This window comes from Armigeres subalbatus, chromosome 1, assembly GCF_024139115.2.
Source record: "Armigeres subalbatus isolate Guangzhou_Male chromosome 1, GZ_Asu_2, whole genome shotgun sequence".
Classification (NCBI taxonomy): Eukaryota; Metazoa; Arthropoda; class Insecta; order Diptera; family Culicidae; genus Armigeres; species Armigeres subalbatus.
The window spans coordinates 59,418,901-59,437,141 of record NC_085139.1 but is presented as its reverse complement, the minus strand read 5'-3'; the positions used below and the strand labels follow the sequence as shown (position 1 = coordinate 59,437,141).

Genomic DNA, 18,241 nt, shown 5'->3' with positions numbered 1-18,241 from the left:
GTTGCCATCCACGCCTTCCTTCATTTGTAAGTTATGGCTTACTCAATGCAAAACATAAATAATCGTATGGCTGAATATGAATCATAATTGGACTCTTAATCAACAAGTCAATCTGTCAAACTACAGTTTGTTAATAACTGGACAAGATTTTTATTTCAACCATTGTTCAGCCAGTCATAACCATTCAACACTGGGAAAAAAATAAGAAAATAATGTCAAAACCATAAAATAAAATTCGTCTCCAATGATGGGGTTTATGAAAATTTAATGAATTTATGTTCGACCTTGCTCGGAATCTCTGAATAACCAATTGCGAAATGATTGTGCCATCAACATATCAACATATCAACATTTATTTACATATAGAAAAAACAACTAGTACATAGGAAATCTGTAACAGATATCCAATATGGTCGATTTTTTATGAATTTGTTTGTGTTCGTTTCCGCACAACTTTACAACAACTGCATAAATTTTCTTCATTGCTCCAGCAATTTTGTTCGTTGAAATCTCCAACATCTTCTCCAACAGCAGCCCCACTAATATAAAAGGCATGAGTGTTCTTGACAATGATTCCAACAATGTCTTGAAAATAAATTATTATTTTCCTATCCAAATATCATCAATTCAAGCCTTCGCGATTTTCTTTCAAACGGAAAAAGCATAAACTATTATTATGTTTTCTTCCACTGTGCGATAGATCCGGTAAAGGTGAAATCCAATGGTTAAGAAGGACAACGGTTAAGAAGGATGTCTAATGCTTGCTTATTAATCTACTATTCAAACGCAATTCGACCACACTTTTAGAGCATCACATCATAGTCGAACAGAGAACTTTAAAAATCATTAGTTCAGCACATTGTTACACTTCCCCAATGTGCTGAAATGTGATAAAACAAAAACGTTAGTTCGACCTCAAATAAAGGTGGTAAACAAATAAATAGGCCAAGTCGAATATTAGTTGGATCAAATGCTGAGATGAAATCTGTCTAGCGAATTATTCAGCATCCATTTTATTCAGCTATGAAGATTACAAATAAACAGTAATTTAACTTAGATGCTTATTTGTAGCTTGTCGTTGTTTGTTGGGATTGAAGCCGTACGATGCTGATCTAAGCGCTTTGTCAAACAGCGTTTTTAATTGGAAATCAACAATTATGTTCAATTAAAAATGATGTAACAAAGTCAAAACTCAACAGAACTTCTTCAAATTTTGAATTTGAATCACATAAGTATTCTATAAAATGAGAAAAATATAATTCCGACCGAAATACGACTTTTAATTTTTCAAGTTTTGGCTGCCCTCGAACCATTATGCGGTGATACTTTTTCAAAATCATATTTGTTGTAGAAAAAAGTTAAGCATTCAATGATGAAGGATTACGATTTGATGATTGTTAGTGCTTCCCGTGTCACCTTAACATAAGGTAGATTTATTTGCGAGTTTCTTTTTACAAATTCCAAAATTAAAAGACAGACAATGTCCCTTTCTTAGAGTACGCGTTTCAGCTATTGTCGCCAAGTCACGTTGGTCGCCATGACCCGACACATAAACAATGACTGCGCGCTAAACTGTACACAGGATATCTTATCAAACGCCGTTGGTTGCGAGTATCTACTTAATCAGTGCTTAATTTGTTGACCGTAGAGTACACTGCGTCGAATTTAGATTATTATCGAGCTGATATCTTTGTCTCTCCGTAAAAGTTTCTTATCTACATTCTTTTACTTTGCCCTCGATACAATGAGAAACCGGTATCTGTCTCTGTTTGAATTGATAATAGCGACCAGAGAGCCTTGATAGTAAAGGCATAGGGTTGCCACTACAGAAATAAGGGGTTCAAATAGTAAGGGTATGCGATAACACACTTTTTCCTAACGAAACGAAACGAAACGAAATTTAAAATGTCTATGTTGATTCGGATCGAAACGAAACGAAAAGAAGATTTCTTTCGATACATCGAAACGATACGAAATCAAGGTTCATTTAATTCGAAATTTTTCGAAACGAAACGAAATTTAAATTTTTTTTTCCGCGGAATTTTTATCAAATTGTTTTTACATTATGTACTAGTACACAGATAGAAAAAGTTGTTGAAATTTACACGAAAAGTAATGCACATAAATTTAAACGATATTATCGCCTGAATGTATGCGATTTCCATTCCATTATGTCAGTTTTTTTTTGATTTATGCTATAGGAATTTACATAACGCTATAGAAATTGCATACATTTAGGGCGAACTTGTTAGAAAAGATCCATGTCCGCCCAAAATAGTATAATTTTCCACGTCTAAATTTTTTACGCGTTAATTAGTTTTCAGCATTTTTTCTGTGAAGGACAAACCTGGGAAAAGCTGCACCTCTTTCTCGTTTATGCCATACTTACAACGAGGGCTACAACGAAGTGGACATTTTTATGAAGCTTTCGCAATTCAAAAAGATTATCCGAAACTAGCAGCTTTGCTTAGCTTTAAAACTTTATTGTATTGTGGTCCGATTATTGGGTAACCCTGTAGGACACTATACAATGAATAATATATAAGATAAATAAATAACTTAATTAACTAATAAAAGGACAATTCACACTCAAATTCATTGGTTTGAATTTATTTATCTTTTTTAAGTGGATATCTTCAAAAGGTTACATTCATAATAAACCGATTGACAACATTTTGAAGTGCCTTTTGTTCTTATATCCGGAAGTAGTCTGAATTTTTGTGTAATTTATAGTTCAGGTAAATTTCCCGTTTTTTGTTTTTTTCACATTTCTTCTTATTATAATCAAATGTATATTGGTCCTCAGGTGGACGGCAATTCCGACCATTGAACAACCCACTGCATAGTTGAATTTTATCAACACAAATATATACAGGAAGTGACTTCAAACTATCGAAAGACACAGTCCTGAGTTAAATTTTCCTTGATCCAAACAGATCCGTTGGCGATTTCGACCACCAACCAATTTACACACCGTACAATTATTTTTTATTTAATTTGCCCTAACTGGGTTCAGTGGTCTAAAGTTACATTTTACTTGATCCAAATAGGTTCAATGGCAACTCCCGGCCACTAACAAACCCACTCCAAAAAATGGTTTTCCCTGATTCGACTAGATCCGGTAGAAACTCTGACCTTCAACCATCTCACCCCAGAGTGAAATTTTATTAACTCTGTTAGGTCCAGAAGTGGTTTCAAAACACCGTCAGACACACTCCAAAATTGGATTTTCCTTGACGCGAATAGGTCCGATAACGATTCCGATAATCGACCGACGCATTTCAGAGCTGGATTTTATTGACCCAACTAGACGCAGCAGTGCGTAGGCTCTGAAAAGAACCTTAACATTTTTAATGAACTTCCAGCACGGCTCTGGAAGGTCGCTTAAATAACTTGTGAAATAATCCAACAAAAAAAAGTATCACCAAATGGAAACAAATCTTAGATGGACATTCTGCAATTCAAATGAACTTCAGGAACAAAAGTTCTTGTTCTCTTCACAGTATTGAATGACGTTTAAAACATCTTTAAACCACTAAACCTTCTAATTTTACTGTTGATGTATTTTAAATTGTAAAATTGTTGTTAAATTTTCCCATTTTTATAATCAAAAGAGGGGCGCCAAATCATGATTTCGCCAAGGGCGCTAGCAGTCCACGCTACGGCTCTGCTTACATATTGTGCAAATAGTCAAAGAACAGCTTATTAGCTTGATTAACTGTACACATCGTAGTTGCTAATCATGATTGGCCAAAAAACAGCAAATATGCACAGCTCACCAATTAAATAATATTCTTGGGATACAAAAAAGTTATTCTTATTGTATACTTGCTTCGGTGTTTCCAATTCATGACCAATAATGATGCTGGTCACGTGCTTATAGTCAATTTAGGATTAGGAGAAAAAAAAAGGTTAAACACTCATTGTTATACAAGACCAAGGAATGCTCTGCATCTCCGTGAGCGCTACGGGACAGGAATCGTTGGTTAAATGAGAAGGTAATTCGTGTGAAACCCCATGGTAAGCGACAAAATATGTATAACGAAGTTATTTCAAAAACAAGTAGACAACGCAAGATCAATGTGTTTCGTTTAATAATCTTCTACAACACGATCGATCCCGCACTAAATAATTTTGTGCTCTTCCATGCAGACATAAGTTTTATCACTTCAGGTTCTCCCACACTAGTTGGCGTGATCAGCATCAACACGATCGATTGCACACTGGTTAAACAAATTTCTGCTACGCGAGGTACATTTTTTTTTCACTTCGCGTTCTACCGGACTAGCTGCATGACCAGCATCCACATGATCGTTTTCGCATTCATATAGAAGAAAACTACATACGAATTTGTCGACTAAGAATGAGGTTATGTAGTAAGCGTTAATAGGAATATTGTATAATCCAAAGCTTTGAAAACAACTTCATGATTATGTTCAGCGGCGCAGCCAAAAATTTTGATAATATAAAGTATGGTTTAAGTTTAAATTTGTTTCGAAATTCCGCGAAATTCCGTTAAATTTCGTTAGAAGCTAGTTTTTTCTAGCGAAATTTTTGTAATTTTACGAAACGAAACGAAATCAAGAAATCAGATTTCGCCATGCTCAAATTCCGCGAAATTCCGCGGAATTTCGTTTCGAACCACCTGAAACGAAATTTTTCGAAATACCGCATATGCTTATCAAATAGCATGTAAGCTTCTCGACTCTCTGAGTATAGTATCCTTACATTTACAGTGATCGATCGCTAATTGGGGCACGACCTAACCCCAACTATCGAATGTCGTTCGTAAATTGGGGCGTTTAGACAAGCGTCAATGTTGTTTACTTTTTGCGTTGAATTAAGGTAAATTTTACGTGCCAAGAAATATCGATCCTGCCAAACACGGAAACATTTTGACGTATAGCTGCATGTTAATTGGATTTCGTCTCAATTGGCGAGCCCCAACTAGGGAAAACCCAATTAGCAAACGTTCACTGTAGAAAGTCTTAAATTGTTAATTAAAAATCCCAGAAGAACATTAAGTTGAACAACATTCCAAGTACCAGTATGGTCGTAGAACCATGGAAGGTAAAAGACGCCCATATATCGTACTGTTATCAACAAATTTGCAATGTCCCATACACAGAGTACGCGCTTCACCTACTGTTGCCGAGTCATGTTGATCGCCATGACTCGGCATATAAACAATGATGCCGCGCTAAACCGGGGTGACATTGCGCATCTAGATTCGAACGAAATTCTATCGAATCGAGCATGTTTGGCATTACGGCTTTCGATTCGATCTCGAAAACGAATAATCGTTCGAGAATGTTCGACGAGGTACAAGAATATTGAGATGTTTTGGCGACGTTTTCCGCAAGTTGTTGCGATAATGAACTGATCCGGGGGGCTATATCCTTTGATAAATTTCTTCAAAAAAGCTCCAATCAATTTGTTTTATACACCAGTGCTGGAAATGAGCGAGATTGGAGCGTTTCATCATAGCCTCTTGGTGGGGGCTGCTTATCCGGTTTTGTTTTTTAGAACTTGTATACAAGTGGGATAAACTTGTTTTCATGTCTTGTTATAATTCGAAGAGGTTTTAGCCGCTCTTTTATCGTTGTTCGTTATCTATTGAGAGCGATTTCTTCAAACCCTACATATAACGCATATTTGTTAGCGCCTCTAACTATTTTCAAAATTTTAATATAAATTGAAAAAAACTGCTGCAATTTAATTTTGGTTCAACATTTGCCCGTTTTGGGACCCATTTCAGGCCGGTTTAAACAACCAGCACTTTTTCGTTTTTTGTTTTAAAATTTTAAAATAGTAAGAGACCAACAAATTGAATTGGAACAGCTTTTGACCTGGGTTCTGCGGATAGAGCCGCTTTTCTGCTCTCAAGCGAGTAGCGGGATATTTTGAAATTATTCCCACAAGCAACATTGTTTTGCATTTACTCGACTGTCAAACATTTCCCGCTCTTCGAATTTCTCTTTCCATGCTGCGTGAAGGCGCACAAATGCGCGAGACTTTACATGACTTTACGATGGTTTTAATACGTTCCTGCCCCAATCATCTGCTGAATCTGAATCTGAAGCTGTGAAATCTCGTAACGAGTGCTTTTTAGTTGTATTCCTACTAATATTCCACTCAAAATATAATGTGAATATATTTGTTAAAAAAAATGCAAAACTCAAACTAAGGTTATTTTTATTTTTTCCCCAACTAATAACAATACTTCTCAATATAAAATCTAAAATGAACATAACCACAATCTTCAATGTTTGGCTCCGGCACAATAGAAAATTTCGGCTTCAGTTTGACAACTAAATCGTTCCTATCCGCACCACCCAGGGAAGAATGAATGGTAAAACGAAATGTCAACCATTCCCTTCCCTGGTGATGAGAAATGAGACGGGAGAAAGAAAAATGAATGGAGAAGAAGAAAAAAGACAAGCAAAAAGGAAAAAGAAGTACATAAGAAGAAAGAAGGAAGTAGGAGAAATAAGAAAAAAGAAAAACAGAAGGGAAAAAGAAGGAAGAATTAGAAAGAAAGAAGAAAGAAGGATGCATTTATAAGAAAAAAGAAGGAAAAAAAGAAAGCAGAGAAGAGGAAAAGGGAGAACCCTCGTAGCACAGTTCAGTTCGATTTGGTTGCAGCGACTTCAATGTGACTGGATTTGATCGCATATGAGTCACTGATATGTGACAAGTGTGCTACTCGGGAAATTAAAAGAATGAAGGAAAAAGAAAAAAGAAGGAGGAAAACTGTAGAAGGAAGAAACAAGAAGGAAGACCAACGAAGAAAGAAGAAAAAATGAGGAAGAAGGAAGAAGGAAGAAAAAATAAGAAAGAAAAGATGCAGACAATAGGAAGGAGTAAGAATGCATTAGGAAAAAGAAAGTTACAAAAAAAGGAAAAGGAAAGTAGATAGAAAAAAAGAAATAAGGGAGAAGGAAAAGGAAGCAACGATGTGGGAGAGTAGAGAGAAAGTAATAGGAATAAGTATTAATTTCTCACTATTAAATTCTTGATTCTCACTTCAAACTTCTCTTTTTTCACTTTCAACTGCTTACTTCTAATTTTCTTCTTTTACTTCCTACTTTCTCACTTCTGACTTAACGATCATTACTTCTCACTTCTCACTCACTGCTCGTATTGCTCACTGCTCACTTCTTATCTCACTTTGCTCACTGCTCACTTCTTATCTCACTTTGCTCATCTCACTCCTCACTCCTCACACCTCATTTCGTAATTCTCATTTCTTACTTATCACTTCTCAATTCTCACCACTCACTTATCACTTCTCATTTTTCTCTTATTACTTTTCACTCCTTATTTGTCATTTGTGGCTTTTTTCTTATTATTGCTTGCGTGATGTGAGAAATGAGAAATGTTTTATTCATGACTTTATACTTCAATACCAAATTTTCAAAACGACTTATCTGCTTTAGTAAACAAAGATTGAAATGTCGATTTGACAAATCTGATAGCACTCCCACGCAAACCAACACCAGGAATAGGTGGCAGAAGCCTCTACCTTCGCATTGATGGTGTTGGTTTGCGTGAAAGTGCTTTCAGATTCGTCAAGTCGACGTTTGAATCTTTAACAAACAGATAAACAGGCATAACAGTGATGAAATTCCCATCGTTCATGCTCAGAACGGTCGTTTTGAATGTTTCACACCTAGAGGCGCCCGCATCGTTTATTTTCAGATTTGACGTCTAACAGTAGCGCCATCTGTTGACATTGTCGTACTAAACAACATTTAGTGCAACATGCACGCTAGATGATGATAAAATAACCGGGTGATGAAGTATTCAGGAAATTGTTCTAGCGGTTACGTCTGTTTGTCTGTGCGTTTTGGTTCTTAGCACTATCGGATTTGCTCCCTTGTTGGAAGACGGTGAATATGGTGTAGTTATAAAACGCCCGGAGACCCATAGTGTTATACATATACCGATCGACTCAGCTCGACGACTGGAGATGATTAAATAAATTAAATGTAATGGTATCTTTTTATAAAGGGCTATTTTGAACTTTCTAATGTGTTTTTCACATTAGTTTAAATATGTGATTGGCAATTATAGGTGAGGTTAGGTTACGAAAAATTTTAAAACTGGAATTAAAATTTACGGTTTCTTAACACTTCAATTGTAATAATCAAAACTGGGTTTTCATTTCAAAACATTTTCTTACATTTTTATCACAATAAACATTGCAAAGAATGCGTCAATCATTAATTTATCGAATGATGATCCTTCGTTTTCAACCTAATTTTGTCTGCCAATTAAATCTAATTAAAATAAAATTTGGTTTGTTTTTTTTATTATTATTGAATATCTATTGAGATTATTGCATATCTTGAATCTATTAGAAAAACAGCCTAATTTTAAATCAATTTCGAAAAACTTAATAACTTCGCGTACTGAACACCCCTATCTTTATTGTACTGTGGACAGAGCTGTCAACCTGTGAGCTATCTGCCAATTCAAAACACTTTAAAAATTAATTTTAAACATCAAATTTATGGTCTACGAGTATAAAAACATATGCTGCAGCGCAGGAAAAGGCATTAATTGATAATATTTACGAATTTTTTTAGGGGAAATGATGGCTTTGGCAGGTTTTGTCCTGTTATTGTAAGGAAGGTTTATTATAACTAATTGTGCTCAAACTCGGCCTAAAAATACTTCGCATATCAAAGAATATTGTGGCCAAATTTCATAAAATTTCGTCATCAAAACCCCCTGACAATATTAGGACAAAACCTGCCAAAGTCATCAAACGGAAAGCCTTTGGTCTTCCAAACTTTTTGGGGATTCCTAGTGAAACTCTTTTTGCCTTTCCGAACGGAATGTTTTTAGGCTTTGGAATCCCAAAAGGATATCCCTTGTACGGAAGGAGAAAAAAATCTCGACTCCACTCGGAATTCCAAAAGTATTCCTTTCGAAAGCGTAAAAGGAATTCGTTTGAAAGTAAAGTCCAAAATAACGAACGAAATCCAACGCAGTCCAACAAGGTTCCGTTCGGAAACCCAAAAGAATTATGTTTTGGAAGTCCAAAAGAACTTCGTTCAAAAACTAAAAAAATCTTTCCAAAATGCAAATAATTTCGTTCTGAAACCCAGAGAAAGGGCTTTTTTTGGGTTTACGAACCAAGATTTTTTTGGTTTCTTGAACGGAGCTCTTTTTGGTTTTCGGAAGGAACTCTTCTAGATTTTCGAATCGATTCCTTTTGCAGTTCCGAACAAAATTCTCTTAGGGCTTCGGTAGGAAATCCCTTAAGTTTTCTGATCGGAATCCTTTGTCCAGAAGCAGAAAAAGATTCCGTTCATAAGCCCAGAATGCTCCATTCGAAAATCCAAAAGTATTTCTTTCGAAATTCCAAAAGGATTCCTTTTGGAAGACCGGAAGACGTATTGCGTTCTGAAATTCAGAATGAATTTGTTTAGAATCTTACCAGAATTTCGTTTGGAAGTTCAAAAAAATTTCTTAGAGAATCCCATTTCGAAAGTCCAGGAGAATTTTTTTCTTTATTAAGGAGACTTTCAGCCTTAGACTGGCTCGTCTCCGCAAGAGAATTTCGTTCAGGAGCTCGGGGGGATTCCGCTAGTAAACCCAATAGGATTACGTTCGGAAGTTCACATAACTCTGAACGGAAATCCGTACAAACGGATCAGCTTTCGAATGGGATCATTTTGGGCATCAGAATGGATTAATTTTGAACTTCTGAATTGTATATTTTGAGATTTCCGAAAGGAATCAAAGAATCTTTTCATTTAGAATTTTAAAAGGATTTTGTTTGAAACCCAAAAGGAATTCCGTTCAGAAGCCTAAAAGGCGAAATCCCCATAGCAATTATGTTTGAAAACCCAAAATAGTTTAAATGGAAAGCCCAACTGGATTCTTCTTGGCAGCCCAAGGTATTCGAAAACTGAATGTCTGTAAAAGTCTGTAACTTCAATCAAAAGTCTGTATAATGTCTGTAATCTGTATTATGTCTGTATGCAAGACCAAATGTCTGTATGTCTGGCATCCCTGTATAAAATAGGGTTGTCTCTTATCTTCATTTTTTTTTGCTCTTGATAAAATTGACATCTTGGATTTGTCGTCATTGAAAATGACGACCTTGTGTTAGTCAATCCAGAGGCAACGGGTTCAAACTGGAAAGTTTCTCGGCTCACTGAGCATTAGTTTGTAGTGAAAATATTTATAAAAACCAAGATTAATCTACCTAGTGGTCTCGAATATTCTAAAGTGTGGTAAAAATACTTGAGAGAGGTCAAAATATTTCGGATAACGACTAACAAAAAGAGTACAGTAACGGCGTAACGGGATGTTATATCTGCCTAGGATATAATCACAGACAAACAGACATAACACTCGTCAAATTTCCATCGTTTACTGATTTACTGGTCAATTCAAATAATCATTAGTTGGCCAATCGGTCACTAGCGGCGCGCGTTTCGGATTTGCTCGAGTTTGACATTTGCTCACTACCGCCATCTGGTTCGTGATTTGCCCAACTAACTAAAACCAACAGATGTCGTTAGTGTTTAAATGACGATGAATTTGATGAGTGAATGTTCAATGTGTTATGTCTGTTTGTCTGTGATATAACGTTGGCTGATCACGCAAATTGATCAATAATTCAACGGTAATACATCGTTTTGTAGAGAGAATTTTATCACTGTTTCTTTGAAAAAGTGTATCAAGCTTGTTTTATTTACATTACGCTAGATTCATATACTTTCAAACTTATAAATGTAATAGATTTGGGAGGAAAATCACTTTAACTCGGATTTTTAGCAGCCACTAAGGCAGGCCGGCTGTGCAAGAGCTTTTTCTTTTGCCCAATAAAGTAGTTTCCTGAATGGACTTACCTATTTTCGCACATTAGATGAACGGATAACATTCACACTATTTTAGCATTCATATTAAATTAGCAAATTTCTATAGATGCTGAGATCTTGGCGAAAAAAATTAAGTGTGTAAGATTAGGAAAATATGCCGATGTTGTTGTTTTCGACTACTAGACGTAGTAACCAAAAGTAAGCATAATTTTGGTTGAAGATTCAACATATGAAGATTTACAACAATAAATGTGCACATTCACAGCATAGTAGGCTAAGGTTTGAGCCAAATACCCTAATTTAAGTTCTGTAAAATTTGAATCTTCTTCTATCTTCTTCTTTCTATATATAAAAATGAGTTTGCATTTCCTTTGAGGCCCCACCTTAACCAAAGACGTTTCATAGCCCTTCATTAGTATTTTATCAATCCCATAATAAAAAGGTTACAAATCCTTATGTGCTTGACATTAAAAAATCAACATAAGTCCATTTAAGCAGGTTGGAATTACATTTCAATAGTTTCCATATAATTTGGTAGCAACTGCTGCAAGCTCGCCGCGCTTGTGTCCAGTTGGTAAGGGCATATCGTCCTGCCTACACTGGGGCGTTTTGACCAGTGAAACATATTTTTGAAAAACGTTACATTTTTGAAGATGGAAGCAATTTTATACCATATTAACCACTGAGAAAAGTTATTTGGTTGCCCAACTGAGTGTTCCAGTGCAAGTTTTGCGGACAGTATGCTAGCGTCGCTCCAGAATGTTGAGCAAACAAACATTGAAAGTTACATCAAAACTGTAACTTTTTGTATTTTTCTATTATTTTTATTACGTAATAAAAAAAATACTCCCATATTCACATAGGATGATGGTTTTACAAATATGTATAGGTACCAACTGATTTTGAACCTTAGTTAGTTATAGTTTTCTAGAAATCAAAGTGGGGCGTTTTGGCCAGGTGGGGCGCATTATACCGTCTTACCCTAATTAAATGATTGTCCTATCGAAAATAAAACCCGAGCGAGATCGAGAAAATGTGAAAATGTAGTGCAAAAAAAAAAACAATTAAGTAGGTCAAATCTGAAGCATTTCGTTGATGCGATTTTATCGCAGATTTTCACCGAATAGTTACAAAATTTAAAAGTTCAATTAAAATCATTGTCTCCAGTGATGCACACAGGCGTTTTTCCATATTTTTCTCGATCTCATTTTTTTGGAACAAGCAATGTTTTGTCAATGATTCTGGAACGCACTGCCCGATTGGGCCTATTTTTAATGGGGAAATCGGATAAAGCTAAGTACCAATAAGTGTGTCTCACATTCTTCGTACGTACATACGAGCGTACATACACTGAAATTAATGCAGGAATGTCAACATTTAATCGGGCTGAGTCAATTGGTGTATAACACTACGGGTTTCCGGGGCTTTTGTGAGAAATTCAATTTTTGAGTGATTTTATAGCTCTTACTTATGTTAGGTGTACGAGAAAGGCAAAACAATAACGTACATAGACAGGCTTGAATTCAAAGTTGAAACAAACCTAACAATAAGAAAAAAACCTGATTAATCCACCTACCCGTGATGGTGCATTCCTCGTGCAAAAAATATTCAAAAATATAAATGAGCATTTTCTAGCGTGTTTGAGGCATGAAAAAATTGTATTTTGGCCATAACTTTTGATCCCATAGTTAGATCTGACCAATTTTCACTAACATATTGGGATAGAATTCTCCGTCGAATGGAACCTGTTGCGAGTACATGATTCTTTTTTCACACGGGGGATGCGTTCCGTGTAAAAAAAGTTTTCAGTTCAAAATTTGAAAATCCTTGTAAAAAAGTTTTATGATTTCTCGATTTCTCGAATCATACAAAATGGAGCATCTTTGCGAAAATTTTGTGTGGATTTTTTTAAACGGCCGTGTAAAAAAAATCTGTGTAAAAAAAGAATCGGGTGTAATTCGGACAATGCTAAGTAACAAAAAGTGTGTCTACAAATTTTGTACACATATAAACACACACGCACAGACACACACATACAGACATCACCTCAGTTCGGCGAGCTGAGTCGATTGGTATATAACACTATGGGTCTCCGGGCCTCCTATCAAAAATTATTGGAGTGATTATTTAGCCTTTCGTTACAACTTTGTTGTACGAGAAGGGCCATAAAAACGAGCGATAGACCATGTTCCATTAGGAACGTAGAGCACAGAAAGATGGAAAAGGCGCCAATAAATCCTACAGTCTGTTATCGACAAATCCCCATTGTCCCATATATGGAGATTTTCGTATATGCGTCTCACCTTGCTTGTCATGACTCGGCACGTAAACAATGATTCCGCACTAAGCTGAACTTCTTTCACATGTGCTAAACCATTCCTAGTCCCTAATAAAAACGGTTCTGGTGCATTTCAACTCAGTAATCAGCATCGGTTCATTTGGAGAGGACTTTTTTGAGATGGATATTATCACGCTAGTTCTAGCAGTTTTCACCTGCCTGTCGGGTTTTGTTTACTACTTCCTGCGGCGTGAACAGCAGCAATGGTCACGGTTGGGTGTTCCGATCGCAAAGAATCCGCACCTGCTTTACGGGAATGTTCGAGGAATATTCCAGAAAGAGCCCAGCTGCGAAGTTCTCCAACGGTTGTATTGGGAGTTCAAGCGACGTGGTCTGAAACTGGGTGGAATCATGAACTTCTTCCAGCCGGCGGTGCTGGTGGTTGATCCGGAGATCAGCAAAAGTATTCTGGTTAAGGACTTCCATAAGTTCCACAATCGTGGACTTTTCGTGGATTCGTCAGGAGATCCTCTGAGTGCCAGTTTGTTCAGTCTGGAAGGTGCTCAGTGGAAGGCGATGCGAATGAAGATGTCTCCTACGTTTACGTCCGGTAAAATGAAGTACATGTTCGGATCAGTGGTGAAGGTGGCAGATCAATTGAAGGAGTACGTAGCGGAGAATTGTACGAGGGAGAACATCGAGCTGAAGAATATCCTGCAGCGGTATACAATGGACGTGATTGGTAATGTGGCGTTTGGAGTGGAGTGTAACTCGATCAAGAATCCAAGCTCCGAGTTTCGGATGATGGGCCTTAAAGCAAATCGGATGGACGTGTTGAAATTCCTTAAATTTTTCATCGGTGGTAGCTACAAAAACTTTGCTAAGAAGATCAAAATGAAGGTTGTTGAGGAAGACGTACACAACTTTTTCACGAGTTTGATACATAGTACAGTCCAATACAGAGAAGATAATGGAGTGCAAAGGAACGACTTTTTGGATTTATTGATTAAAATTAAGAACAATGGAAAGCTTAGTGATAAACCGAATTCCGGTGGAGAGGGCATCACAATCAGTGAAATCGCAGCCCAGTGTTTCATATTTTTCACCGCCGGATTTGATACTTCCTCGACCACTTTGCACTTTTGTCTTTACGAATTGGCCAGAAATCCAAACATTCAGGATCAACTTCGGCGAGAAATTGAAGAATCGATTGCAAAGGACGGTGGAGAGTTGAAGTACGATACCTTATTCGGAATGTCTTACTTGGATCGCGTCGTTAGCGGTATGTACTCAAAATGTCTACTTACGATACTAATGAAAATAAAATTTTCATTTTACAGAAACCCTCCGGAAGTACTCCCCAGTGGACAACCTTTTCCGGGTATCTAACTCGCCATACACCCCAGAAGGCTGCGATTTCACCATTCCTGCCGGCACTTTGTTCCAGATTCCCATCCATTCGATGCACCATGATCCGGAGTATTTTCCGAAACCGCAACGCTTTGATCCGGATCGGTTCCTTCCGGAAGTGGTAAAATCGCGACATCCCTTCGCCTACCTGCCATTCGGAGAAGGACCTCGTATTTGCATTGGAATGCGGTTCGGGCAGATGCAGACCAAGATTGGTTTGGTTACATTGCTGCGAAACTTCCGGATTGCTCCCATGAGCGAAACAACGGATCGGTTGGAGTTCGACTCGAAGACGTTGATTCTAACGGCCAGGACGGAAGCGTATTTGAAGATTGAACCGATCGGAAATGCGGCTCCTGTTGATCAAATGCCGAAAGCTTGAAAGCTCTGGTGTTGACGAAAAAGGAAACTGCACGAGCAAAAACCAATTATTTTATAAATCTTGCTTCTTACTTACATTTTGGATCGATATTATCGGTTTATGGTTCAATAATACTTTTATGCTCTGTTTATGTATTTGATTATAATGATGAATAATAAATATTTGCCCCGCATTCCATGCATGACTTTTTCTACAATCAAGATACATAAGAAATTAATTACAAATAAAAAAGCGCATAAACCCTTTAACTATCATAGAATAAGCGCAGCGAGAGCATGAAAATTTGTCTGAGGAATTATTCAGAGTTATATTGTTTTCCCATAAGCGACGTCTTCAAGATCTAGTTCAACTACGTTGAGACTACGATTAGTTGACTAGTTGAGACTACGCCCTAGGTTTGATTAGTGCGGGTCGTTTTAGCCTAGCATCACATTTGTCATGCATGGACGAATTGTGCTGTTACGAGATCTGGATGTCCAGCTCACCAGCTGGAAGATCTGTATCAACGCAGCGAAGACCCAGGTCATCACGTTCCTCCATACGAAATCCCTCAGACGTGTTCCGACTGTGGAATGGGTCAAGGAGGCTGACTATTTTGACTTGACCCTCGATAGCAAGCCTATTTTACAGGTAACAGGTTGACAAAACAGTGACGTTATGTAACGTTTTGTTGAAACTACAGCTGAGCAATTGTCGGTCGTCATTGTTCCTGCAAACCATCCTCCCCTTGATCGAATACGGCAGGCGCTTAAATCGATCATCTTAAAGCCCAGGGTCCATTGCTTTTCCTCTGACCGTTTGTTCTAAATTAGGTTATCAAATTTTAGTGCAAAGGCTATTCAAAGATAGGCTATCAAATATTGTTCTAAATCTTTCTCAAACGGACAAATCCTTGTTCAGGCTACACTGCAGTTCGGTTCCAGTTACAATGGATTGGATTCGTAAGAAACTTCTTTGGTTTTCTCACCACTAGGATCCTTACCAAGAAGTTATCAACAATTATAGGCTTCTACAGACTATAATCCAGTAGGGCTGTAGAACCAAGAAGAGCGAGAAAGTCGTTCTTCCTTTTACCTTGGCTCTTATCGTCTACCTTCCGTTGTTCCGTTTATTGATGGTTGTGACTCGGCACGTAAACAATGATTTCGCGCTTCTGAGCTTCTCATAATCTTACGGAAATCTTATCTAGCGCCGCCGTTTGCGTTTAACTAATCAACCCCATTAACTGATAAAAACGGGCTTTGCGGCACTTGAAATCAGTAATCGTACGCGATTCATTTCGAAAGGACGTTGGTTCTGATAACGCTGGTTCTGACCGGGCTCGTCTGCCTATCTGATTTAGTTTATTACTTTCTGTGATGTTAGCAGCAGTGCTGGTCACTGCTGGGGGCTCCGATGGCGTTCCATGGACGTATGCCGAAACTGGGAGGAATCATGAACTTTTCTGTATTCTTTACTATTGAGATTTTTAGCCATATTGATGAACTTCTTCCAGCCGAATGTTCTGGTGGTTTATCCGGAGATCGACAAGAGTTTTCTGGTTAAGAACTTCCATAAATTCCAAGATCGTTGGATTTTCTTGGATCCAAAAGGAAATCCCTCGAGAACTAATTAGTGGTGGGAGCTCAATGGAAGCCGAAGAGTGTTAAGATGTAACCGACGTTTGCGTCAGGTAAAATGAAGTACACAATCGGGACAGTGGTGAACGTGATGAAGAAATGGTAAGATATTGAGCTGACGATTTTAATTTGTTGAACCATGGCAGAGCTTAACAGTCAACGGAGCTGCACGAATACAAATCAAACAATTTACGACGCTTTTTTGGTGGCGAAATGTTTTATAATTGATTACAATTTGTTAATTGCAGTGAGGTATCGCTATAGTAACCCATCGTGTAGATTTCAACACACTTATCCCTCAGCGAGAACAATCGATTAAGACCAGTTATGGCAGCTGATGCACAAATAGGAGACTCCGAATAGAGTTTGCCGCCGCACCCGCACCAAACAAACTATCTACAAAACGCTCATTAGACTTGTATTGCTCTAGGGACACGAGATCTGGATGATGCTCGGGAGGACCAAATGCGCTCTTGGAGTTTTCAAAAGGAAAGTGCTGCCTATCATCTATTATGGTGGAGTGCAGATGCCCGAGGAGAAGGCGAATGAACCACGAGCCGCATCATCTGTTGCGAGAACGCTCCACCGTGAAAATCTGACTACTGCGGTGGCTTTGGCTCGTTATCAGAATTTCGAAGAGTAATCCGGTAAGAATGATTCTCGACAACGATCCGACGGACACAAGAAGGCGAGGTGCGCAGCGGGCAAGGTGGATCGATCAGGTGGAGGACGATTCGCGGACCCTAGGCAGACTGCGTGGTTGGCGAAGTGCAGCCATGGACCGAGCTGAATGGAGAAGACTTTTATGTGCAGCACAGGCCAATCCGGCCTTAGTTTGGTAATAAATGGCTTTTTGGGCAAAGAAGACTTGTGCATGATTAGAGAAAATTAATTGGCCTTCCATTTATTCAAAATACGAAAGTTCTATGATAAGTTGAACCGTTCACGTAAGGGCCACGTGCCACAGCCTATGCCAAAATTTATTCCTTCTGATTCTTTGTCTACGTATATAGCTATACATGTGGATGAAGAATTAGAAGGAATAAATTTTGGTTGTTACGCTCTTTTCAAATGTTGGTGTTGAAGTTTGATTCGCTTAATAAATTTTGCGTTTACATAGTTTTGTTGACGGATTGTTAGTTTTAAATGGTGACTATGACCGAACAGATTCCGTAATACTGCGAAACTTATTCTGCATCGATAACTAGGGCGCGCAAATTGAATTAGAGCGTAATAAAAGGAGCTGTAGCATGATGGCTACTGTAAATATGTAAATAAAACTAAATGTAATAATTACTGTAAATAAATGTAAATAAATATTAATTAAGCTAAATTGTTTCTGGCTCTTGTTATGTAAATCTTGTATTCAAGTTATGGTTCAATGTTCATTAGATCTTTTTGTATGAATTATTAAATATAGATTCCAAATCGACACCTGACAAGTTCACTCAACGCATATATGTCAAATGTTACACGTAAACGTTCATTTAAAGAATGAACATTCAAGTTCATCTAAGATGAACACCGCCAAAGCTTCAAAGGTCGCTTCACGAACTTCCACGACCGTTCAAACCAAGGGGTGGGACTTAAGAGGGTTTAGAAGGATGAGAACCCTTTCAGATCCGATAGGTTATGAGGGAATGAGATGGCAGTTTTCATTCGTAGGTTTATGATGGCAAAAGATTTAGATCAGGAAGGTTGATTGCCTTTG

General features: G+C 37.7%; 1 protein-coding gene across 1 annotated transcript in view; it reads left to right on the top strand.

The window, feature by feature from the left end:
• Window positions 1-15,077, top strand: part of LOC134206193 (uncharacterized) — a 42,625-nt gene extending 27,548 nt beyond the window's left edge. The window contains exons 4-5 of the mRNA XM_062681883.1: window positions 13,225-14,401; window positions 14,460-15,077. Coding sequence (XP_062537867.1) covers window positions 13,225-14,401; window positions 14,460-14,911 — 1,629 coding nt within the window. The 3' untranslated portion in view covers window positions 14,912-15,077. The remainder of the gene's footprint in view (window positions 1-13,224; window positions 14,402-14,459) is intronic.
• The last annotated feature ends 3,164 nt before the right edge of the window (window positions 15,078-18,241 follow it).